Raw genomic sequence first — 24,745 nt, 5'->3', positions numbered from 1 at the left:
TAATCAATGCCCATCATATTTATTTGATTTCGAAATGCAGTCACAACACACCAAATAATACAAGAGTCGAAAGAATTGCAAAGTAAAGTGGGAAGAGCTAGAAGATGACCAGGCACTTCTAGAGATGGCCTAGAGTTACCCAAATATTCCAAATCTGATTCTAAGCAGGATGCAGGCAACTGTCATCTCCACATGGAATCAAATCACATCAACTCTGAGTTGCATTAACCCACTAATGTCACAAAAATGAGCAGCATAAGAGTCTCACTTCAAACTACCTGATCTGTAGGCAATGAACTGCTTCGGCCCATGTCCAGATTAACAGCAGCAGCCATGAGCAGGCACGTTCTCTGGGCAAGCAGGACAGCTTTATCAGGTGGGCAAAACTGGGAGAACTGCAACCAGGAACACGAATGGAAGTGAATATACTGTCTATTGCAGCAGCAGAAAATGGGTGATTTTGATTTTCCCTTTGATTTAAAAGTCTGTGGCTTTGAGTTTGTTTAGATTTTTTTGCTTCATTGAATCCATTGCTTTCCTTCCCTTCCCCCTCTCCCTCATTGTTTGTGGAGGCTCAAATATTCCTATTGCTGCCACTGGAGCTGACCCTCAAAGGCTTCTGTGAAAGTCCCTATTTAAACAGTGGCTTTGTAAGCTGAAGGGAACGAAGTCCTAAAGGGGCATGCGTGTTCCTTTCCCAGTATTTTCTGCGTTATTCGGCTTCTAAAAAGCTCTCCTTGGGCAACCAATAATTGTTCATGCCCTGAGTAAAACTGAAATGAGCTCAGGTGGTTCTTGTTTTCATGGGCATGCAAGCAGCATCCTTTTCTTTCAAGCATGCTGTACCCTGAAAAGAGCCCTCATGAGCTCAGATCATTGGTTTATTAAGTTTAGTACTGTCTTTTCTGACCAACAGCTGCTCTCCAGCATCTCAGGTAGAGATCGTTCGCATCCCTCCTACCTGATCCTTTTAACTGGAGATGCTGGGAACTGAACAAGTGCTCTACCTCTGACTCCAAAAGAATGAAGGGAACAGGGCAAGGATCCATCTAGTCCAGTGTTCTATTGAATATACATGAGCCCATGAAGCTGCCTTTACTGAGGCAGCTGATCTGTCTCAGCTTACAGGTTTTTCCTATCACCTATTACCTGATTAATTTAACTGGAGATGGTGAGAATGGAACCTGGGACCTTTTCCATGTGAGGCAGATGTTTCAAAGTGCATTATTTCTATATATTAAAACACTCTTAGTCTTTGAACAAACTTTAAACTTAATATTAACAAGTAATTTATAGAGCTCTCTCAGTCTTGGCTTTTCTCTCATTCTGCTCAGGCCCTGACTGAGGAGAAACACAAAATGGGTGTTACACTTGCGTATTGGCTCATCCCAGGAACTACAACATAATCAGTTTTTTCCATATTGCTCCAGTAGATACGTCCCCTCACCTGTAAAGCATGCAATAAGCACAGTTCTGCCAAAGCATAGAGAGACTGGTATTCCTGCCAAGGCATTTTTGGGGAACTTGTGAATGTCACAAAATTCTCTTTGCCATGGTTCTAGAAGAGATGCTAAGGTAACACCACCTTAACAGTGAGTGTCCCAGAGGTAAGCGACAGTGTTATTTTGGAATTATATTTTGCAAAGGTTGGGCTAGGAATATCCATTCTTTCCTATTCTGGGTTCATTTTCAAAGCAGGGCTGCGGGCCAGAGAGTGGTCTCAGTTGCCCTGGTGAAGCTTCAAGGTGATGCTATGGATCTCAACAAAGTTACTTCAGCTTTGTAACAATGGAAGCAGGGAAGAGTCACCTCTATGCTGTTCAAATGTGGATGGTTATCTCAACTAGTATAAATGGGGAAAGCTTTGAATGACATAATGAAAACTCAAAACAATTGGTTTGTTTGATTAGATTTCTTATCTTGCCCTCCCACCACTGAAGCAGGACTCAGTGTGGCTGATACAGCTTGCCTCTTTTGGAAGCTGTTTAGTTTCAGCAGTGCTTGTCCGCTATTCAAAGCAAGATCTGAACTCATGGCAAATTTGCCAGGAGAATGAGCTATTGCCAATTTGGCTGTCTGCAACAATACTCTCTTCCAGGTCAAGCTGCTCCTTGACAATTGAGCAGTGTGAAACTAAGCCCAACAACCTGACTTATGCATTTTGCCAAAAGCCCCTACTCAGAGGGGCTTTTGGCAGTAAATCATACTGCTCATTGTGCATTCACTGAAGCAACAACCACTAAGCAATTATGATAGCTGATTAGCACGCGCATGATTTTTATTTCCCTCCCAGACTCCTACTTTGCATGCCTAGGTTCAACATTGATTTTGTTTATAACCACCCCAGGAGGGCACACTGGTTACTATGTACTGATTAAAGTTGTCAAGTAGGAGTTAAAACTTGGTAGAACCTCTTTACCATATGACACAAAGGTTAATTTGGGTTCTATAAAACCAGTACCCAATTTGTATCAATGACAACCTTGTTAAATTGCTGTAAGACGTCTTTCCCTTAATTACAAATAGTTTTCTCTGACCCAGTTCTGTAACAATACACCATACATTACTGACTAGCTCATGCTTCTGAAGTGCCAGATGACACTCTCTAAAGAGGATTCTTTGAGAACTCTAGCTGAGTTTGTAATAAAAACACCCATCACAGCTCACAGAAGGAATGTTGGCAAAAGCACATACCTTGCATGAGATTACAAAGAAATCTCTCATAGTTCTCGGGCAGTTCTCACATTGGACAGCCAAGTTCCAAGCTCATAAGGCAAGTGAGAAGGAAGACCAGAATTAAAAACCGACCAACCAGTCAATCTTTGCCCAATACAAAGCCTTGTCTATTCCAACAGGCAATACAAGTTCAATAGTAACTTCCAACAACATAATACATACATTTAGCATAGACAGCAAACAGCTGACAGGTAGGTTTCAATGTTATATAAGTTCTTTCAGTAGCTGATCATTTTGTCAATGTATATATTCACACTACGAGGCAACATTTCAAACACTAGCGGGGACACCCCCCCTCAACTATATTGTTTCTGCGCAATCCACATAACCATTGTTTATCTCAATCCATGTAGCTGGGATTTCCTCTCCTTGTGGAATAAATGTTGGCTCAGTGGCTTCCAGGTGTGCAAACCTCACAATCTGAAATGTGTGAGACAATCCACACTGTTCATCATACTTGCTCAAGAAATGGTCCACTGCATTTAGCCTGGGCAGGAAAGTAAGCCAGCGTTCTCTGTTACTAGCACTGCATTAACAAAGATTTAAATCCTGTCAATTTAGCGCCTTCACTAGTGAGGATTAGAATTCCAGACTTTGAAGTGGAAACTTTTCAGTCCTTTCTCAAAATGGACTGTTTCCTTGTGACCCCAGCACTGACACCTACCTATCTTCCTGAACCAGTGAGCTTCACTGACTCTTGTGTCCAGTGTCTTGCTTTCTTCTCTGATTGGTGCGTCAAGCCTCTGGAGAGCTAGAGCAGGAACATGTAGCATCCAATAAACTGCATTATAAACACTCTGAAAACACTCTAGAGGGACTGTGTTGTAAAGCGGCTAGAGCACTGGACCACGACTGGGGAGACCTGAGTTCAAATCCCTCACTCTGCTATGAAGCTCAGTCACTCTGGCCATTTTCACACAGATTATTTGCCCTAGGTTCACTGCTGTTAGGAAGCATTTTTTTCCTGCATTGTGCTGCATTCATGCCCCTTCCAGGAATTTCCTGATTTTTTCCAAACCTGCTTTACTCCAAAGTTTTGTGAAAAATTGTAGTAAAGCCTGGATGACTGCTGTGTAGGTGGAGAAGTTTGGATTTTCCCAGTCCTGCCTACATGGCAGTCAATTCCTCTACATCTGCCATTTCCTCTCTCTGCCACTGGGATCTTTTTTTAATCTGCAACTGAATATCATTATAACATAACTACATGTAACAGATTCTCTGAATTCCCAGCTTTCATTTCTTTAAAATAAATCTCTAGCACTTTCATTGCAAAGCTATTAGGGAAAAAGACATATCTTGTCAAATAAAAGGAGCTAGAGACTAAAAATGAAAACTGGGGATTCAGAGAACCTATTTCACATACTTTTATGTTATATCACTATAAGGATCTTCAGTTGCCAATTAAAAAAAACCCTGAAAAAGCCCTGGTGGTATGTGTGTGTGGGAAGGTGAACAGCCACTGCCAGAGGGGCAGGGCATTTGCCATGTAGAAGCCTTCTTGCAGCTGTGCTATATTGGCAGTTGCAGCAGCTATGGGGAAACTATCCTTGCCTGCTCCTGTGTGGAAAATGCCTCTCTCAATCAGCCTAACCTACAGCAGAGTGGTATCGTGATAAAAGGGATGAAGGAAGAATCATGAGCTCTATAATTTTGGGCAGAGTAAAACATTTAGATAGGTTGCTTGCTTGAGATTTTTGAAGGTAAACCAGGTGATGGAATTGGAATTGGAACGGAATTGGAATAGGTGGCCTTTTTCAGCTGACAACTTACCATGGTCAAAAAGAGGCATGACAACACAGCTACATACCTGCAGTCAAATACGCCAGAAGGGTTTCCATATCGTTTGTTCTAACAAATGGGGGGGGGGGGAAGGAATAAGTTACTGAACAAATGGTATATATAAAGGAAAACTGACATGTTTTTTCTCCTAATTGGTGTTAGGAAGGCAATTATGAAAGGGCTTAACTGCCGTTAAAAATGCTTTACAATTATATTGCATCTTTAGAGCAGTCATGTGAGGAAGATAACTTAATTTCCACCATATGGATGAAGAGCAAAAACTGACAGGCGGCGGTGTTTGTCCAAGGCCTCATCAGTGAGTCAATATGTGAAGTGAAATCTGGAGTCCAATATATAACAGATTGCTAGAACTTTAAGGTGAGCATGTTTTATTGATTTTATTACGTACACATACCAGTGCACACATACCTCTATCTTATCAATTCAAGGCACATAGGTCTTGTATGAAATTGATATAAAGAGTTATAAGAAATGCACTTACATCTCCTCCTTAGATTTCACTGTGATTTTGGACAACACAAGCCGAATCAAACATCTGTAAGCAAAAGAAATGGCACAAATAATGCTGTTACTCAAAGCACCAGCCTTTCTTCAAGATTTCTTATTTTTCCTTGGCAAATTATCAAGGCTGAGCATTCCCTTTTTTGCACCATTCCAGTATGTAAGTACTATTGTAATGGCGTACATCATCAGCAAGATTCTAGGTACCATTAAGTACAGGTGCATGTAAATTCAGAAGAACAGGAATCAGGGATATCTTTAATTTTTTAAAATAAATAAAATATATTTTATTTTATTTGTACCCTGTTCCCAACCAAATCAGGCTTAGGGTGGCAAGTCCCATGGTCCTTATCCAGATGACACATGCACCGCATGGCTGCCTTTCAGGGACATAATACACATCTGGAGTTCCAGTCATGGAACTCTGGCATCACAAGCAGCTAGAGGTACTATGAGCCAAGAATGATGGTGTTTCTCACATATGACTAGCCCATTCAATCAACTGCATTTGTTGCTAAAAGCAACGTGAAATCACTCATTTCAACAAAGAAAGTTAATATAGTTCTGCCTCACTTGCTAACTTTCTTTGTTGAACTGATTAATTTCATTAATGTAAACATAAATTGTAACTCACTTTAATGCAGTAAGTGCTTGCTGGGAGTCTTGCAAGAGCTGAGATAAATACTCCAAGGCTTTGACTGCCACAGACTGTTGGTCATTCTGGGAAGGAAACAAAACATAGTACTATATATAAAGGACAAGTCTCTGTATCATCTTAGGTATAATAGGAACTTCAAACCACACAATTTTATCTCTGTAATGCAAAGTCAAGCAATGACATGACCCACTGTAAGAATAAAAAGGAATAAAAAAACCACATTAGTAAGGAAATCTTACTCAAAATGTAAACCACAAAATGAATGAATGTTTGGTTTACTTACAATGGAACATAACGGGTTCTAAAAATATTTATGTATGCTCTAATTAGGAGCCCCATGGCGCAGAGTGTTAAGCTGCAGTACTGCAGTCAAAAGCTCTGCTCACAACCTGAGTTCAATCCCGACGAAAGTTGGTTTCAGGTAGCCGGCTCAAGGTTGACTCAGCCTTCCATCCTTCCGAGGTCGGTCAAATGAGTACCCAGCTTGCTGGGGGTAAAGGGAAGATGACTGGGGAAGGCACTGGCAAACCACCCCGCAAACAAAGTCTGCCTTGGAAACGTCAGGATGTGACGTCACCCCATGGGTCAGGAATGACACGGTGCTTGCACAGGGGCCCTTTACCTTTATGATCTAATTTAACAAAAACTCCTTATGCAGCTACAATGTATCAGCTCAGACCTCTTCATAAGAGATACCCTCAATTATAATAGTATCTCATATAGGTCTGACAACAGTGCTCAAAGGAAATCTGTGTGCAGAAGAAATGCTAACTAGATTCTACATGAGGATAAGATTTTGTTAAGAAAGGAACAGAATTATTCCAGTCTAAATCCACCTATTTCAGTTGGCTTAGACTGGAGTAACTCTGCACAGGATTGCACTGTTAAGATTGTAATTGTTATGTGTATTTTTTGTTTGCACATGCTGCAATTTTTTCTAAGCAAACTAATACAGAAAGAAATATTGTCGAAGGCTTTCACGGTCAAAGTTCATTGGTTCTTGTAGGTTATCCGGGCTGTGTAACCGTGGTCTTGGAATTTTCTTTCCTGACGTTTCGCCAGCAACTGTGGCAGGCATCTTCAGAGTAGTAACACTGAAGGACAGTGTCTCTCAGTGTCAAGTGTGTAGGAAGAGGAACATATAGTCAGAAAGAGGTTGGGTTTGAGCTGAGTACTGTCCTGCAAAAGTAATGTGCTAATCATTGTCCTGTAAGTATCATGATAATGTGCTAATGAGGGTGTGGTATGTTAATATGGTATGTTATTAACTAAGTTCGATCCCGACAGAGGTCAGTTTCAGGTAGCAGGCTCAAGGTGGACAGAGCCTTCCATCCTTCTGAGGTCAGTAAAATGAGTACCCAGCTTGCTGAGGGTAAAGTGTAGACGACTGGGGAAGGCAATGGCAAACCACCCCATAAACATAGTCTGCCTAGTCACCCCATGCGTGATGTCACCCCATGAGTCAATAATCACCCAGTACTTGCACACGGGACTACCTTTACCTTTAAGATTAGGACTGAAGTAGCCAAAGTGTGTACTCTGGAGTAACCTTGGACTGACAGCTACCTGCTGCAGTGATGAGTCAAACCAGAGCAAATTTAGAGAAAAATACAAGCTGAAGATACCCCAAATCTGAAAATAAGCCATTCAGTAGACCCTCTTTGGTACCTCCAAGGCAATCTGGGCTGCTAAGCTTAGAAGGTTGGTAGCCATGGTGCCATCTGTTAATAGTGTATCCAACTGTGCTGATGACTTCCCCATCGCCACAATGGCATCAAAAGCTAAGACAACAGAAGAACAAGTCAATAATAATAATCATCTGCTGCTGTTCATATAAAATGGATAATATAAAGCTTCTTTATACAAAATCAAACTACTGGCCAGTGTTTCCTTAATGGCACTGGCTCTCCATGATCCCAGACAAAGTTCTTTCCCAGCATCCAAGATCCTTAAATGTATTGTTTATTTACTTAACTTCGTTTATCATCTGTTTTTCTTGTTGAGGCTCCAGGCAGATTAGAGTTATTAAAAATGCAATAAAGACAGTATAATACAATGAGCACTGCAATAAAACTGGATTACACAATTAGGGAACAATGAAATAGAAACACTATAATACATCATATAAACCTCAAAGCTGCTACACACAAAGTAGGCACTCTGCCACTGAGCTACAGTCATCTTTCTGGTTTCTGAAGTTTTCAGCTGATTTTCTTAAGGCCTATGGACACCAACTCCTGTGCAAATAAATTCTTCTTTACAACCGATATTTCAGTGTAAAGGTATCTGCATGTCTTGGGTGCCCGTTATGGTCAGTGTGACACCCTAAACCCCTGATATGATCTCTTCAAAGAACAACTATTCTCTTGACTAGAGTAAGCATCATGCAGTACCTAAGCCATAATAAGGTATTTTACCATTTTAGCACATGTGGTTTAATATATAACAAATCAGTTTCAAAGCGAGAAATCTTAAGTAGGTCTACACAGAAGTCCTGGGTTACTCCAGTGTTCTTAACTGCAGCCAACATCACTTACACTGTGATCCTGCAGTATTGTGATCTGTGACATGGAGGGGCCGTGACTCAGTGGTAGAGCATCTGCTTGGCATGCAGAAGTTCCCAGGGTCAATCCCCGGCATCTACAGTTAAAGGGACTAGGCAAGCAAGTGATGTGAAAGACCTCTATCTGAGACCGTGGAGAGCCGCTGCTGGTGTGAGTAGACAATACTGACTGATGGACCAAGGGTCTGATTCAGTATAAGGCAGCTTCATGTATGTGTTCAAAATATCGGATTATATAATATATACTCTTCTATTTTACAGACATCATTTTCCTAATTACTAGGACTGTAACTTTGCTTAGTAGTATTTTGGCTCAATGTGAGTTAGTTTGTTCATTTACACTTCAGACTCCTGCATTTTGCATAAGAACAAAAATGCTACTTTTTTCACTCAAACTGCTGTTATTTCATTTCCTGGATTTTATGCACTAATTACATATTTATTTCTGGGAAGAGATTAACTAAAACAGGTTCTGGTTAAAATTTGCTATGTATATGCATGACTTTACTTGCATCTCACCTTTGATTTATACAATTTGATCTGGAGACAGAAGACTTATAATTAAGATCTCTCATGTCGGGTTATTTCTTAAACATCAGCCACAGGGGACCCCCAGTTTATATCAGGGCTGGGGCATGAAGAGGGGGTGTTTAACGCTACTCCTCTCATTATTGTTATTTGCTTCACAAGAGACAGAATAATGGTTCTCACATGGTTTGAAATGGTTATGTTCATTAGGGAAGAGGAGAAATGAGTCAGAAACACTCTAATCAAAACTGGTTTAGAAATAGGAAGTGCAATAGTTACCCAGTCACATGCTTGAAGGACTTCTAAATGCCCATGTGGTGTGTGTAATAACTAAAAATATACCACAACAATTCAAAATATATGTCCAAATAACAGTGGTGTAACTGAAAAGCACCCATATTATGCACTCACTGATCACAGTTAATAGCATCTGTATAATGACAGTAATAACTACAATCAGGCAAGAGGGATTAACTATGCTGATAGTATGCCACTGATATAGTGAACTCTGCTATGATCATGGGTCTGTATCACTGCTCCAACTCAAGTGCACAGAGGGGAGTTCCCTGCTTTCCCAGATGAGCATGTCATTCCCCTGGTGCTCAAAAAACCCACCAGCTGGAGGCATTTCCTTCAGCCTGATGAAGGATTCTGTGTAGGTTGAAAATCTGCATACCCTTTTAACAGCAGAAATCAGTCCTACAAAAGATCATACCTTTGTTGTGTTTAAAAGGTAACCGTGAACAAAGATGGGAAAGACAAAAGAGAATTGCTAAATATAAAATCTAAGAAGTTTGGAAAGAGCAAAAACTGCTTGTTATATTTAGTTCCATGGTCCTTTTCACCATGTTAGTTTTTACAAGTACACCGGGAGGCTGGTACATGAGGAGAAAAGTTATTAACGCTTTCCCTTTGTTCATTTCTCTGCTAAAAACAACCACTACCAAATTACTTATAGCTCCACTGGAAAAGCTTATGTGTAGCCATACATTTTTTACAGTACAGCCAAATACAGCTGTGGGGGGGGGGAGATGAAATGGAGGAAGGATATCTCCTCCAGCATGGATCTCCTTAAATTATATTTCCACAAGGTGCAATCTGTTTAAAAAGTGGTAAAAAGGATCACAGCACTGAATGTAATGTGTGGTTGTGCCCCAGGTTTAAGGACACACAAAAAACAGTGTTGTAGTTACCTGTAACTGCTGTTCATCAAGTGGTCTTCTGGGCAGGCACACATGGGACTGTGTAGGCACAGGCCAGCAGCAGAGATTAAGATTCTAAAGCTTTCTGGAAGATTCTAAACGCTAAGAGCATTCCCCCTCCCCTTCATCTTCCACTGGAGTTTTCCCACCCCAACAGGAACCTGATGGAGGCAGAGAGAGACATCACTCAGTCTTCCCTTTGCTGCTGGGAAGAAGACAGGCCCTCAGAGCAAACATCTCACAGGGGGGAAAGAGAGGGATGAATACCTTACAGAAGACCACTTGATGAATATTTAATGTATTCAGCCATTCTTTTCCATAAAAACATTTGATAGCAGCTCGTTTTGGCTGTGAAGTTGGCTGGTCTGACGCCTTATGCTCCTGATGAATAGGCCTTATGGCCCAACATGTCCATTTTGCAGCTCTTTCCCTGGACTGAAGCACCTCCACTAACAGAGAATTAGCCTGGGGGTGCTGAAAGAGAAATTTACACCCCTCCTCCTTAATTTTATATATGTTCTCAAGTTTTTTGCAGATGCCAGCCCTGATTCTGGTCTTGTCAAATGTTGTTGGCTATGTCCATGTTCCCCTGGACCATGGGGAAGGTGTTGGAATCATATAACACCTTCACAATCAGATCTGAAGGCCTTGGTTCCGATGATACATAGTCTAGTTCCAGTCATGAGCTGTGGTGTTGTGTCCTTCCTCCAGATAGAGCAGGCACAATTCTTTACATTTTTTTAAAAAGCCGTATTTCAGGCTTTACCAGTGAGTCATTTGAAGAAACTATCCTGAGGCGAGAAAAGCTTCAGAATACATCCTCTCTCCATGGCAGCGAAGAGAGTACTGAGGGAGGAGTACGCTCTCCACCTCTGTCATGTGCCCATTTGGGTGGGAAAACTCTAGCTCAAGACGGAAAGGAGAGCGAGCGCTCCTAGTGCTTTGAATCTTCCAGAATCATCTCTGTAGGTGGCCTGCGCCTGCACAGTCCTATGTGGAACTGTACAAAAGCCAAGAAGATGAACCAATGTGCTGTTGTCCTTTTACCCTCTGAAGCTCAGGCAACTAGTTAAGAGTTACCAAAATCAGTTTAAAAAAATCAAACCACAGGTGGCTTTTACCTTTCTGTGATTTCTTTTCTAAGACGGCTATTTTATAAACATAGAACTGAGTGAAGATGCTGTTTGGGTCACACTTCTCTGCCTCTTTCACTGACTCATGAGCCTACAGTATGAGAAAATTAGCACAATAATTCATCAGCTAATGGCAGTTACACACAGAGCAAAAATGCAGTGCTATATTTGCATCATTCCATGATTACCCACAAGCCACTGAGACAGCATCATCCAATCCTTGTAAACTGCTTTGTCTCTAATGCCAGGATGTTTTCACCAGCAAATGTGTCACAAAATTATGTTAACATTTTTTTAGACAAGCAAAGCAGAACTGGCTGCAACATTTGCTTGGATATGAAGTTACGAGGTGCTGCAGAACAACCCTCTGTGCTCTGCAATGGCTAAAGCAAGTGACAAGGTTTATCTGTAAATCTATTAGCTACTGCAAGATTATATTCCAGCACAAACCCCATTTTTGATTACGTAATTAATATTACAGTTTACCAACCACACATAATTAGGGAAGATTTGGTATTCACTGATGAATCCCCTCCCACTCTAAAAGGTGAACATCGCTTGGTAGGAGCCGCAGCCTTCCTGTTACTGATTTGACACAACTTTAATGTTAAATTAGTAAAGAGAAAATATCAAAAGAAAACTTCTCCCCCCCCCAAAAAAAAACAACCTAGACAACTTTAAATAGAAGCAAATTTACTAAGTATCCTCACAAATTCACAAAGTATGTCAAAGAGGAAAGATGCTTGAGGTTGAATAGAAGAATTTCACTCAAAAGAAATACCTTTTCAAGCTGCTCCAGATGAAGATAGCAAGCAGCCATATTCCTTTGCAGCTTTGCCAGGTTCTGGTGCATCTGCCCAGAGGAATAGAAACTGAGGGAGTACTTGTACCATGAAAGGGCTTCAGAGTACCTTTTCCCCTACAAAATAAACAGCATGTCTACCTTACTGCATTTTGAATAATTCAAGCTCTTTATGTGTTATGAACAAGCATGCAATTAGGAAAAGGGAAAGAAGCAGCTCCCTTTTAAGCCCAAATAAGAGATCCCACAGTTTCTTCTCATCTTTATTAACTCAAATGTTTGCTTTGGATTTTTAACTGTGAGTGATGGTATCAGATGAAACCACATTCTAGAAGCAGGCTAAGTCTTCAAAAATAACAGGCACCCTCAAAGTGCATTAAGAGCCAGAGTGGCTGAAATTGATTTGCAAATACTAGGTGCTTTGAAATCATCTTCATAAATGTGGAAAATAGTAACGGATGATTGGTAGAAATATCAGGGAAGTAGCCATGATAGTCTGTTGCAGAAAAACAAGAGTCTTGTGGCAACATAAAGATTATAAGACTGCAATCCTGGGGGGTGAGGGTGCTGAATCTCCATAGAAGCCAGCATGATCCCACGCCGGCGTAGGTGCCACTTTATCATGGATTAACATGGCAAACACGCCGGCATGGGGCATATACGCCTGCGTCTGTGAGCAACGGAGCTCCGTTGGCCCCCACCTTGCTTTTTTCATTGGGGAATTTCCCCCCATTTCCCCTTATTTTATATTTTAAAGGCTTCCCCCCCCCCTCCATGGCAGCCGGGAAGCCTCAGAGGAGGCGGTGCTCTACCCCCTTTAGAAATGGGCTGTAAGACTGAGTGTTTTGATTCCAGCATAAGCCTTCATAGACTAAAGCAGTATTTGGCAGAAGAAAGATTGGAGGATATATTGCATATGGCATAATTATTCAAAAAAGAACGTTGCCAGGTCACAACTTGAAGATGCTTCCTTGACACCTTGAAAGAGCATGTTTATGTTTCTGAGTAGTCCCATGCAATCCTTTCTGAATGTGTTATACTCCTGTATGGAAAACGGAGCCTTGGCTTACCTGTGAGGGATCCTTCTTCTCTGAGTGAAGAGGACATCTTATGAGCGGGTGTTTCTCTTCCTATGCTCAGGGATAGGCAGGATCTTAAAGACTTTCACTTCCTGTCCTGTGGTAGAAAGGCCCCCTGACTTCCAGTTCGAGGACTTCCAAAGCAGAAAATTAGGACAGAAAGCACATATAACATATAACAGTAGTAATTTTAAACATGAAAAAATATGCGGCAACAAATTTAAACAACTGTGTAGCCATAACCAACTTGACAACAATCAAGGTGTTAGAACTTGGGAAAACACACGTGGGATAGCATAAATGGCGGCAAATATGTATTTGCATCTTGGTGTTCAGCAGTGGTGCTTAGAATGTGTTGATCTTCACCCTGGGCGGGCAAGATGTCCTCTTCACTCAGAGAAGAAGGAGCCCTCACAGGTAAGCCAAAGCTCCGTTCTCTTCTCTGAGACACAGAGGACATCTTATGAGAGGGATTTTCAAGAGCTGTACTTCTGGGTGGGATTAGTTATCTTCCACCACCTGCTGTAAAACTCTTCTCTCGAAGGACGCATCGGTGGAGGCATAGGCGTTGACTTTGTAGTTCCTAACAAAGGTGGATGGGCTTGCCCAAGTTGCCGCTCTGCAGATCTCTTCTACCGAGGTGTGTTTATCAAAGGCCGCTGAGGTCGCCGCATTGCGGACTGAGTGCGCGGTGATCCCCTGTGGGCAGGGGATATTGGAGTGTCGGTAACATAGTTGAATGCATTGCTTAATGCATTTGCTGATGGTTGAAGGTGTCATTCGTAGTCCCTTGTTTGGTGGATTGATAGAAATGAAAAGGGCCTCCGCCCTCCTGAATGGCTTGGTTCGTTTTAGATAGATTTTGAGAGCTCTCCTTACATCCAAGGTATGCCAGTTTTTCTCTCTAGGATGACCCGGATGTGGACAAAATGATGGTAGGGACAACTCCTGTTGTCTGTGGAAGGTTGAGTTTACCTTGGGGATAAAGGCTGGATCCAGGTGAAGGACGACTTTGCATGGAATATGCAGAGACTGTCTCTAGATGAAAGGGCACCTAACTCTGACACCCTTCTTGCTGATGTAATTGCAACTAGGGTAATGACCTTCATACGCAGGAATGACAGCGACACCTCTTTTAGGGGTTCGAATGGTGGTTTTGTCAGTGCATTGAGCACAATGTTCAATCTCCAGGTGGGGAACCTGTGAACCGTCGGAGGAGTTAAGTATGAAACTCCCTTCAAGAAGGTGATTACGTGAGGATGCCGAGTGGTAGGGTATCCATCCAGGTGGGTGACCACGATAGCTATAGCTGCCACCTGCCTGCGAAGGGTGGCAGACCTCAGTTTAAGCAGTAGGCCATCCTGCAAGAAATTGAGGAGGTTAGCCGTAGAGATATTAAGAGGATCTAGGTGTTTTCTCCCACACCAACGGACAAAAACCTTCCAGGTAAAGCTGTAGATGCACAACGTGGTGGATACTACTTCAGCAGAATAGCCTAAGTTCAGCATCCTCTGCCTTTCAAGGCCCAGGCGGTCAGTTTTAACCACGCTGGGTCCGGATGCAGGATGGGTCCCTGATGTAGAAGGTCCCTGGTTTTTGGCAGCTCCCACGGGTCTTGAGGAACGAGACCCTCCTTGCCTGTTCAGATGCGCTTTGGCGGACACGTTGTCCGTCCTGATCAGGATGTGCTGATTCCTCAGCAGAGGCTGGAATTGTAAAAGGGCTTTGTGTATGGCTCTCAACTCTAATTTGTTGATATGTAGACGGGCTTCTGTTGCAGTCCACTGGCCCTGGGCGATGTGATGTTGTAGGGTAGCGCCCCATCCTTGTAGGCTGGCATCTGTAAAGATCTGAGTCGTGGCTTCTGGAATGTATGAGAGGCCCTTGGTTAGGTTGGATCTCTTGGTCCACCATAGGAGGCTGGTTCTGACTTGCTTCGTTAAGGTAAGGCGAGGGTTCCGCTTCTGGGATATCTGGATTTGATGCGGTTTCAGGAACCACTGAAGAGTCCTCATGTGCAATCGTGCCCATGGTACCGCGCCGATGCAAGCTACCATGAGCCCTTGGAGCCTCACCAGGGACGATAGTCCGGTTGATTTCGAAGTAATGGTGGTTCTGGCTAGAGCCTGTAACGTGGATACTTTGTCTTGAGGCAGGAACATTTTGTTCTGGGTTGTATCTATGATGGCCCCCAGGTGATGTATTGATTGCGTTGGCGACAGGAGGCTCTTGGACATGTTGACCAGGAACCCATGTTGTTGTAGGGTTTGAATGACGGTCTCTGTATGGAGTATCGATGTTCGTTCCGAGGGGGCGCTCACCAGAATGTCGTCTAGATAGGGGAAGATATGGATCCCCTGCTCTCTTAAGACCGCCATGATGTTGACTAGGACTTTGGTGAAGACCCTTGGGGCAGATGTAAGGCCGAAGGGCAGGGCTCGGAACTGCAGGTGTAGATGTCCCTGCGTGAATCGAAGAAATCTGCGATGTGCTGGGTGTATCATGATGTGCAGATATGCCTCTGTGAGGTCTATTGATGTTAAATAGGCTTGAGGTCGCAGCGCCTCTACTATGGACCTGAGGGTTTCCATCCTGAAGTGCTTTTTTCGAACAAACCGGTTGAGGAATTTTAAATCTAGAATGGCCCTCCAGTCTCCGTTCCTTTTTGGTACAGTAAAGAAATAGGAGTAAACCCCGGTGCACTGCTCTGGAATAGGAACGTGTTCTATTGCCCGAATGTCCAGGAGGTGTTGAATGGCTCCTTGCGTTCTGAGGGCCTTGTCCGGATTTTGGGAGACTGGAGAGACCAGGTAACGATTCAGAGGAAATTTTTGAAAGTCGATGGTATAACCTTGGGATATCAGCTGATGTACCCATGCGTCTGTTGTGGAGGAGGTCCAGGTTTTTGCAAAGAACTTTAACCTTCCCCCCACCGGTGCCTGATTGGAGTCATTGTTTGGACTGCTTGTCAGCAAATCTGCTTGCTTTGTCTGCCCCTTGGTTGTTGAAACGGGGGCCTTTTCCAAATCTGGATCCTCTCCTGAAGGTTCCCCTTCCGGAATTCCAAGAGTTTCGCCTCCCATCTGATCTGGGGCATGCCATGTAATGTGATGTCCTGAAGGGACGAAAGGAATGGGAGAAAGATGGTTTCCCATCCTTTTTGAGGTACTTTGGCAAGGCTTTTTTCTTATCCTTGTTTTCCACAAGGATGTCGTCCAGCTTTGGTCTAAACAACTTTTCCCCTTCGAAAGGGTATCCCAGTAGGATGGACTTAGACCCACAATCTGCCAACCAAGATCTGATCCAGGCAGCTCGCCTACCTGCACAGGATGCTGCCAATGATCTAGCTGTAAAAGACATAGAGTCCAATGTCGCGTCGGCCATGAAGTTGGAGGCCTTTAAGAGACGTGCGAGACCGTCCAAGACTCTTTTGTTGTCCTGTGGGAGCAAATCAATGATTTTTCAAATCCACATTATGCTAGCCCTTGCCACTAGGGCAGCGGTGGCTGACACTTGGATAGACAATGCTGCAGCCTCGTGTTCCTTTTTGGCTGCCTAATCAACTTTCTTATCCAGGGGATCCTTTATATTGCCTGCCCCATCCTCCGAGATTAGGCCCGAGGATTGGAGGTCTGTTACTGGTGCCTCTACCAGTGGTACCTGCAGCAGAGTCATGGCTCTAGGCTCCAGTGTATACAGCTTTTTTATGGAGGCTGGAATTTGCTTATTAGACATGGGTTTCTGCCATTCAGCCTTAACCAGATCCTCGAAATACTCTGGGAAGGGCACTGATCTTGTTTTGGTTTGGAGTCTAGTGAAGAACTCCTTGGATCCCCTAAATTTTGCCTTGCTCTTGATGGCCTCAGTGTCCTCATCCTCATGAAAGTCAAGGGCTTCCATGACTTTGCAGAGGAAGGACTGATAGTCCTCCCCTGCAAATAAACGTGGGTGGGGGTCTTGGCCCTGGGTCCCCCCTTCTTGCTCCTCTTCTGAGGAGAACTCCCCTTCCTCTCTCTCTTCCTCAGGGTAAGGATTTTCCTGGGATTGAACAACTTGGGATAGCCTGGGCGGATTGGCTGGATGAGCCTTTTGGGCTGCTTTAGTTGGCCAGGCAGTACTGGGACCTTGTGCTGCAGGCTCAGAAATCATTAAGCGCTCTGATCTTACTGAGCTTCTAGAGGGAGAGGAGGCCCTGGAGCTCACTGGCCCCCTAGAGGACGATTCTCCAAGGAGGGCAAACTCTTCCCTGAGGGCCCTTCGCATTAAGGCAATCATGTTTTGTTCACTCGCCCCCACCCCCCCGCCATAAGTTGGGAAAGAGAGGTTCTTACTATGCTTGGTCCGTCGCCCGTAGCAGAGTCTCCTTCAGGGTCGGCATTACGGGCTGGTTGAGAGCACTCACCCTCGTCACCTTGCAGGGACAAACGGGGAGGTTCGGCGGCCGTTTCCTCTGCGCGCGCCTTTTTCGCGCCATTTTTAGCTTCCCTGGCTGCTTTTGCTTCTTTGGCCGGCTGCCTGCGCTTTGATCTCCCGGCGGCCGCCTCAGGCTCGTTGCGCCGCTTACTCTTTCCCCCACCCTCCTCCGTCGTCTTTTTCCGGCGGAGGGGTAGGAGTCCTGCGTCCAAGGCCTCGTCCCCGGAGAGAAGTTCATCTCCGGAGCGCTCTTCCATTGCTGCCATTTTCCTCCGTGAGGGGAAAAAATGAGCAGGCTCGGGTCGGGAAGGCAACAGGGGCACAAGCGGGACAACAAGGTACAGACTTGACAGGGAAGACACAACAAGGGTAGACCTTAGGCTTTAGTAGGAAAAAAGGGTAGGTTGAAATGGGGTAGCTTGGCTCAAAGCTTAGCAGGAGCTCGCTTTGATGATGCTTATCCCTCTGAGGCAGGATTAGAACTGGAAGTCAGGGGGCATTTCTACCACAGGACAGGAAGTGAAAGTCTTTAAGATCCTGCCTATCCCTGAGCATAGGAAGAGAAACACCCGCTCATAAGATGTCCTCTGAGTCTCAGAGAAGAGAACTATAGACAGCCCTTGAAAAATACTGATACATGGACTTGAGAATAATGAAAAGTGAGAAAATGAAGAGATTGGGCTGTTTTATATTTGATTGCATGTCTCAAACTAGCACCATGCCTACTAAACCTATCTCTGTACCCTCAATGGGTAGAAAGCTGGGGAGGGTTTAAACTTATACCAACAAAAACACCACTAGAGGACCCCAAACCTCATAGTTTCTGGCAGCTCTGTCCCACAGAACATGGTGCAAATGGTCCATTATTCCAGGGGGCAGCTGTTTTCCTGTATTGTGACCTGAGGATATAAAGTTCATCATTTTATCCATTTTTAAATATGAAATTACTAGTCTGAGACAAATATACAAGCCCACAAACAGAATCTCCATTAGGGCCAATAGCTCTAAGTACATACTGCCACAAACTCTCAAGCTATGTAATTAAAGCCAAAATTTCCACTGATGCATTTCTGAAGCTGGGCTCTACAAATATAATTACTTTATTCAAAATGTGTAATGATCCACTAAATTCATGAAAATTTACTTCCAAATAAGTATGCTTCAGTTTATAGTGTTAGTCGACAAGTCCTAACCAGAGTGACCCCCATCTTAAGGCCATTGTACTGATAAACTAGTGCAATTGTGATAATGATAATGATCACACACAGATGTGGACTGCAAAGTCATACACACCTTTCTTGGTTGAAATGAGCCCTCCCCCGTAATGTAAATTTTATCTCTGTGACTGCCATACAGCATCTACGGTAGATAAGCACAGCTCCAACCTGCAATGATGTCTTCAATCATTTTCTTGGCAAGTGGTTCCTTCGTTCTCTGTAACAGGAGTTCAATGTGAAGGAGAATGGCTTTGCCAACATCTGGGGATCCTTCAAACAGCTGACTGACTGACTTCAGAAACTCAAAACCAATAGCCTCCCTGTATATACAAAGACCACAAAAAAAGAAGCTGGACATACATGTTGACTTCGAAGGAAACGTCAACTGAGCACAACTTAATTTCTCGGTGACAAAGAACCCATTTTCCCATTTTATAAAGAAAGAACGTCAGTCCCTGCTGATATGATACCAAAAGTTTCATGATGCCCAAATCTTCTTGAAAGTAGTTTCCTTAACATTACCAGCAGCAACCTAACCAAACTTCAGACACTTCGGAAAGATCTCCTTATCACTTTGAATGAACAAAATCACAGACCTCTGACTACTTAGCCAGTCTTTGTCCCCAAATTTTACTCTTCAAATTGTTCTGAGCATCTCAGTGTTTAGGGTTAAATAATCATCATCTTTTATTCCTTATCACCCCCACCTAACCTATACTCCAGTACCTGTTGTTTTATAGAGTGGTTTTTGCCCTCTAACATATCCCACAGCTCCATTCTTTGCCCAGTGTCGCCTCCAACCACTGTTCACAATAGGGGCCAAATGGAACTCACTGAAGGGCATGAGAAGCCCCATCAGAATTGGCCTTGTTTGTCCTCTTAGCTGTTCTTATTAGCAAGAATCTACCACTGGCTTGAATTAGGTCCCATTTGAGATCGCTGTACCTCTCATGCTCCAGAAGAAGCTTTGCTGTGTCCAGGAAGATATCCAGAGAAAACTTATGGTGCAGGAGTTCAGTAACAGCTAGAAAGGAGGAATCAGCAAAGTTAATTGACTCACCGGTGGTGGTGGGGAGATAAAGTCCAAATATTTTGCCATGTATAGAAACATGCAATGGACAATTGACATTTGATTTCCAGGAAATAAAGCACGCAACATTATGGTGATAAAGCTAGGACGAGTTGATTCAGAGGGATGGACAGGATTGTCTCTGCTCAGTGACAGCAAAGGCTTTGCTATCAATTTCCTTTGAGTTTGTGAAGTCTTTCAATCGATGAGCCCCTCCACTTTTTCTTAATAAGAGGAATTAACTACAAATTAGCGTAAGGGCAGCTGTGGGAGTTTTTCACTCTGAGCCAAGAGAAATCCCTCCCTTCTTCCATCCCATTAATGCATGGGAATATTCAGCTTCATACAATTCACTTTCAGTATCATCTCAAAGTCCACCTCAGCCCATCAAGAAGATTCAGCTCTGTTCATACAGAGTCTGACTAGTTCAAATAAAGCATGGCACCTGAACCAACATCTTCATCTGATGCACAACCCTTCAGCAGGATTTTAATTTTCAACAAGAACCCGGCCGGATGCAAATTCTCCTGTAAATCAAGAAATCAAGACATTATTTTGACAGCCAAACTATTTTTGTTGGATTCAGGTTATTTTTAACTGGCTGCTGTCACAGCTCAGACTATTCATAAATCTGAAGGAACGTCAGGAGCCAGTGCCTACCATAATATGTATCCCAAAATGTCTTCTAATTTAAAACATTAATAGCAACATCCTAAATGAGACAGTTACCCAGGTTTGCATCCCTTAAATAAATAAATATGCTTGGGGTCACTAATAGGAAAAAGGTGAAGGGATACAGGAGGACCAGAATTCCAAACTGATATCTATACCCTGCCTTTCCCTTGTGACTCAAGGCAGCTTACAATCCCAAAATTAAAACATACAAAATACAGTAAAAGCTTATTAAATTTCCTGTCCAGGAAAATGCTTGCAGTTTAAATCCCTTTAAAAGCCCTTAGTGTTCTTATTATAACAAAACAAACAGGAAAACTAACAACATTAATTAATACTTGTTATTTAGATTGTTCAAGCAGAATTCAGATTTGGCTGGGGGTGGGGGAACTTTCCTAATCATTAGTCAAGCAGATCTTGCAACAGAAGATTTTTTCCAAATAGGTATCTTTCCACAGTGTTTTCACAAAACATCAATGGGCTGGGGAGGGCTTTCTTGATTCTATATAGGCTGCATTCATGCCGCCTCCCCCCCTTTTTTTTTTTTGCCTGATGGAATTCTGTTCTCTTTGAAATGGAGTATTTTCAGGTTCTCTCAAGTATTTTGGTTTTAGCATTACTACTCTGTGAGTGTTTGATCTAGTATTTTTGCTAACGTTGAGAAAGTGTAGCTTTTATTTATTTATTTATTTGATTTTTTAAAACTCCACCCTTCCTGACTGAAGTCAGGCTCAGGGCGGTTAACATGAGATAAAATATACAATGAAAATAAATACATTACTCAAGCATATAGATTAAAACATTTAAAATCAGCATTAAGATTAAATTTTAGATGGCGCCCCTATAATAATCATAATAATAGCAGGGAGAAATAATCAAGGGAGGGGGAAGAAAAGAAAGGGAAGAGGAAGAGGAAGGGCTGGGGCAGGGAGGCCAGCTGGAGTGGAATTGTTGCTGTCCTCAGCCATAGGCCTGGTGGAACATCTCAGTCTTGCAGACCCTGTGAAACTAAGCCAGGTCCCACAGGGCCCGGTTCTGATTTGATAGAGAGTTCCACCAGACAGAAAAAGGCTCTGGTCGAGGACAGCCAAACACTTTTTGGGCCAGGGAACACCAGTAAGTTTTTACCAGCCGACCACACTGCTCTTTGGGGGTATATCAGAAGGGGAGGTCTTTGGGGGTATAGTAGGAAGGATATGATGGTCCCAGACCGTTTAGGGCTTTAAAGGTCAATACCTAAAACCTGAACCTGGCAAATCAGCCCGGCTCTGTTCCATCCTGCCGAGAACGGAAACTAACCCACTCTCGTTGTGAAACTGACCATTTGTGATTATTTCAGCATTCTCTCAACCCTTGGATCTGAAACTGACCCACACTTGCTGTGAAATTGGCCAAATAAGCAGCCTCATGGCTTCTCTCGCTAGTGCACTCAATAATGGCTTTGAGGGGAGGGGGTTGGATGAGGGGGACAGACATGTGGCAGGGAGAAGTGAGAATGGACATGGGGAGAAAAACCCGAAGTGACAAGTATGCACAGGACCGACTTTCGATTTGGGATCGAGGCAGACTTTAAATTCGGGGTAAAGCAGCACCAGGAGCCCCGTGGCGCAGAGCGCTAAGCTGCAGTACTGCAGTCAAAAGCTCTGCTCATGACCTGAGTTCGATCCCGACAGAAGTCGGTTTCAGGTAGCCGGCTCAAAGTTGACTCAGCCTTCCATCCTTCCGAGGTCGGTCAAATAAGTACCCAGCTTGCTGGGGGTAAAGGGAAGATGACTGGGGAAGGCACTGGCAAACCACCCCGCAAACAAAGTCTGCCGTGGAAACGTCAGGATGTGACGTCACCCCATGGGTCAGGAATGACCCGGTGCTTGCACAGGGGACCTTTACCTTTTTTACTTAAAGCAGCACCCTGAAAACACGGGGAGAGTGAGGTGACTTTTGAAGGTCAGAAAATACATGCAAAATTGAAATGAAGCTCCAAAGTAGTCGGGGAATGACCACGACGGGAACAACCCTTGCATAAAAGGCCTGTGTCTGAGTCTTAAGAGGACAATGTAAAAAAGTTATCTTTCAGACTCAAATGCCTAATGATGTAAGTCAATCACTCTACACAGGCTTTGGGAAAGATACTGTTCTCGATTTAACTCCACTAACTGCAACATCCTTAGCAGGAATGAATATACCCATGTAATTAGAGAAAAATAAATCAGTTAAATTATGACTTGCAAAGAGTTATAAACTACGTCACCTCATTAGCCATGGTAATAGCCCTGAGAGCTTTGTCTTGATACTCTTTATAGTCCCACTCGAAATAGACAGTAGCTAGTAACCGCAGTACTTTGGCCTACAAATTAAAAGAAATTAATATTTAAATTTAAAAGGCTCATGTAAATGTGCCAAAGTTCTAACTCTGAAGGGAAGGGGAATCCTCAGTAAAGTTATAAAGACTTTACAACACTACCTTCCTTACCTGCATTTCTTGTCCGGGTGAATATTTCTTATCCATCTTCCCAATTTCATAGCTCTGGCTGCGAAAGAGGTAAAACTAGCAGAAGATTGGCTGACCATTCATGTAGCAGAGGACGAGCCAATTAAGCAAGTTAGGCCTAACTAGTCCATGGCTTTATTCACAAAGGATACCGTGCTGCATAAGAATAACTATATCAGGTGTTCTTCCACAGTATCATTCATTCATTTTTTCATCTTTACTACAGCCAAAGGCCAGCATAAAATATAAATCCTATGGTAAAATTATACAGATCCTGCTTACAGCATCTCATCCTGCTGATTAACCTGAAATAATCATTTTTGTCTGTTTCCAACAGACAAAAGAGCAAAATTTTGCTACAGAGTGCGAAATAAAAGTCACCCTACTTCCACAGTATCAGATTTGCCACGACAGCTATTTACGTACAACATCCCATAACAAACAAATTATGCCATGGATAAGCCATGTCAAGATTGTGAAGGGAATGAGGTTTAATTTAATAATCACTCAGTGAAGCATTGAGCACTTATTCTCTCCTCCCTGGCCATGGCTGTATGGCCCCCACTCTGCCATTTGTACCATCCCAGAAGCCCCCCCCCCAAAGTTCCCACATGAACTGATGTTCTAGGGCACATCTGTTTATGTACAAGCACCCACATTTGAAACCTGAAGTTGGCTTTCTACTTATTAATGAGTACGCAGCCTGCCTTCTCAACAGGTAAGATGGAGCTTCTGATAGCAGATTTGCTTGCAGGTAAGCAACAAAGTCTGCTACTTAAACTCTAGCATGCAGCACAGGAACATTTTGTAATAAAATGAGATTGTTTGCTCCTCCTTGTCCCAGAAAGAAATACGTGATGGAGTACTTGCATGAACATAGCTTACAAGACAGCACTTGAAAAGGAATGGGGAAGGGGAACAAGAGCACCTCAGTCAGTCGTGCTATGGGCCTGATCCAGCCTTTTAAAATGGTGATGTCCCCATGGCAAACATGAGGATGCTGTCATGTCTAGTCTGGTCCTCAGTATTGCATGCAGATGTGTATAACAAAAATCCCAAAGGTTAGGTTCTTTAAGCGGTTTTAGGAGATGGTAATTTAGAATGAGAAAGCAGCAGGGGAAGGGGAGCACTAAACGTTGCCTATTACTGTTGCTTCTTTGCTTCATTAATACCCCACTCCGTAGCTGTTTCCCCCCCACACACACACACACTCAAATTCACACCTTTGTTATACTACTCCTTTTACAGCAGTGGTTCCCAACCTTTTTTTGACCAGGGACCACTAGGACTTTTTTGTTCGGTGCAGGGACCCCAAGGTTCAAAATAAAAATTCTGAGAATTTGAAAATAAACTTTAATCATAACTGTTAGTTAAACATTAAACTTAGAATAATATTTGAATATATATTTTTATAATAGAGAAATTTTAATTGAAAATATTAATTTATTATGGGTTTATAACTTTGTTTCGCGGACCTTAATTTAGTTCTCGCGGACCCCTGGGGGTCCACGGACCCCCGGTTGGGAACCAGTGTTTTACAGCCAGAGGAAACTTTAAACCACTAGATGGTGCTAAATTACTCAGTTCAGACAAGTGCATGTTTTTGATCTCAAATAGTCTCTTGCATATCTGACAGGATTGTGCATTCTCTCGACAATGGGCCAAGAAAAGCATCTATTAACTATGCTGTTTTTCCCATAACATTACCTGAGCCAAAAGGAGCTCTGCTCATACCTCTTCAGTTCATAAGTTTCCACACCAAAGTTATAGCACAGGAGAGAAAGGTAACAGCTCTACAATAAAAAAAAGTAATTTCCATTTTGCTACATTAAAAACATTAGGAATAAATACAGAAAGGTAGCACTGCCCATAATTTTCACTGCA

General features: G+C 43.0%; 1 protein-coding gene across 1 annotated transcript in view; it reads right to left on the bottom strand.

Annotated features, from left to right (window-relative positions):
- TEX11 (testis expressed 11) overlaps window positions 1-24,745 on the bottom strand; it is a 37,502-nt gene that overhangs the window by 6,178 nt on the left and 6,579 nt on the right. Inside the window, exons 8-23 of the mRNA XM_056859013.1 lie at window positions 24,569-24,654; window positions 22,844-22,901; window positions 22,622-22,717; window positions 20,147-20,228; window positions 19,578-19,656; window positions 18,801-18,952; window positions 18,229-18,314; window positions 11,903-12,040; window positions 11,110-11,212; window positions 7,364-7,476; window positions 5,672-5,757; window positions 5,018-5,071; window positions 4,544-4,584; window positions 3,401-3,487; window positions 2,695-2,765; window positions 279-395 (exon numbers count right to left, since the gene is read on the bottom strand). Of these exons, the coding sequence (XP_056714991.1) occupies window positions 279-395; window positions 2,695-2,765; window positions 3,401-3,487; window positions 4,544-4,584; window positions 5,018-5,071; window positions 5,672-5,757; window positions 7,364-7,476; window positions 11,110-11,212; window positions 11,903-12,040; window positions 18,229-18,314; window positions 18,801-18,952; window positions 19,578-19,656; window positions 20,147-20,228; window positions 22,622-22,717; window positions 22,844-22,901; window positions 24,569-24,654 (1,449 nt within the window). The remainder of the gene's footprint in view (window positions 1-278; window positions 396-2,694; window positions 2,766-3,400; window positions 3,488-4,543; window positions 4,585-5,017; window positions 5,072-5,671; window positions 5,758-7,363; window positions 7,477-11,109; window positions 11,213-11,902; window positions 12,041-18,228; window positions 18,315-18,800; window positions 18,953-19,577; window positions 19,657-20,146; window positions 20,229-22,621; window positions 22,718-22,843; window positions 22,902-24,568; window positions 24,655-24,745) is intronic.

The sequence above is a fragment of the Euleptes europaea genome, chromosome 13 (genome assembly GCF_029931775.1).
Source record: "Euleptes europaea isolate rEulEur1 chromosome 13, rEulEur1.hap1, whole genome shotgun sequence".
NCBI lineage: Eukaryota > Metazoa > Chordata > Lepidosauria > Squamata > Sphaerodactylidae > Euleptes > Euleptes europaea.
Note: the sequence above shows the minus strand (reverse complement) of the source record. Positions and strands in the feature narration are given on the sequence as shown.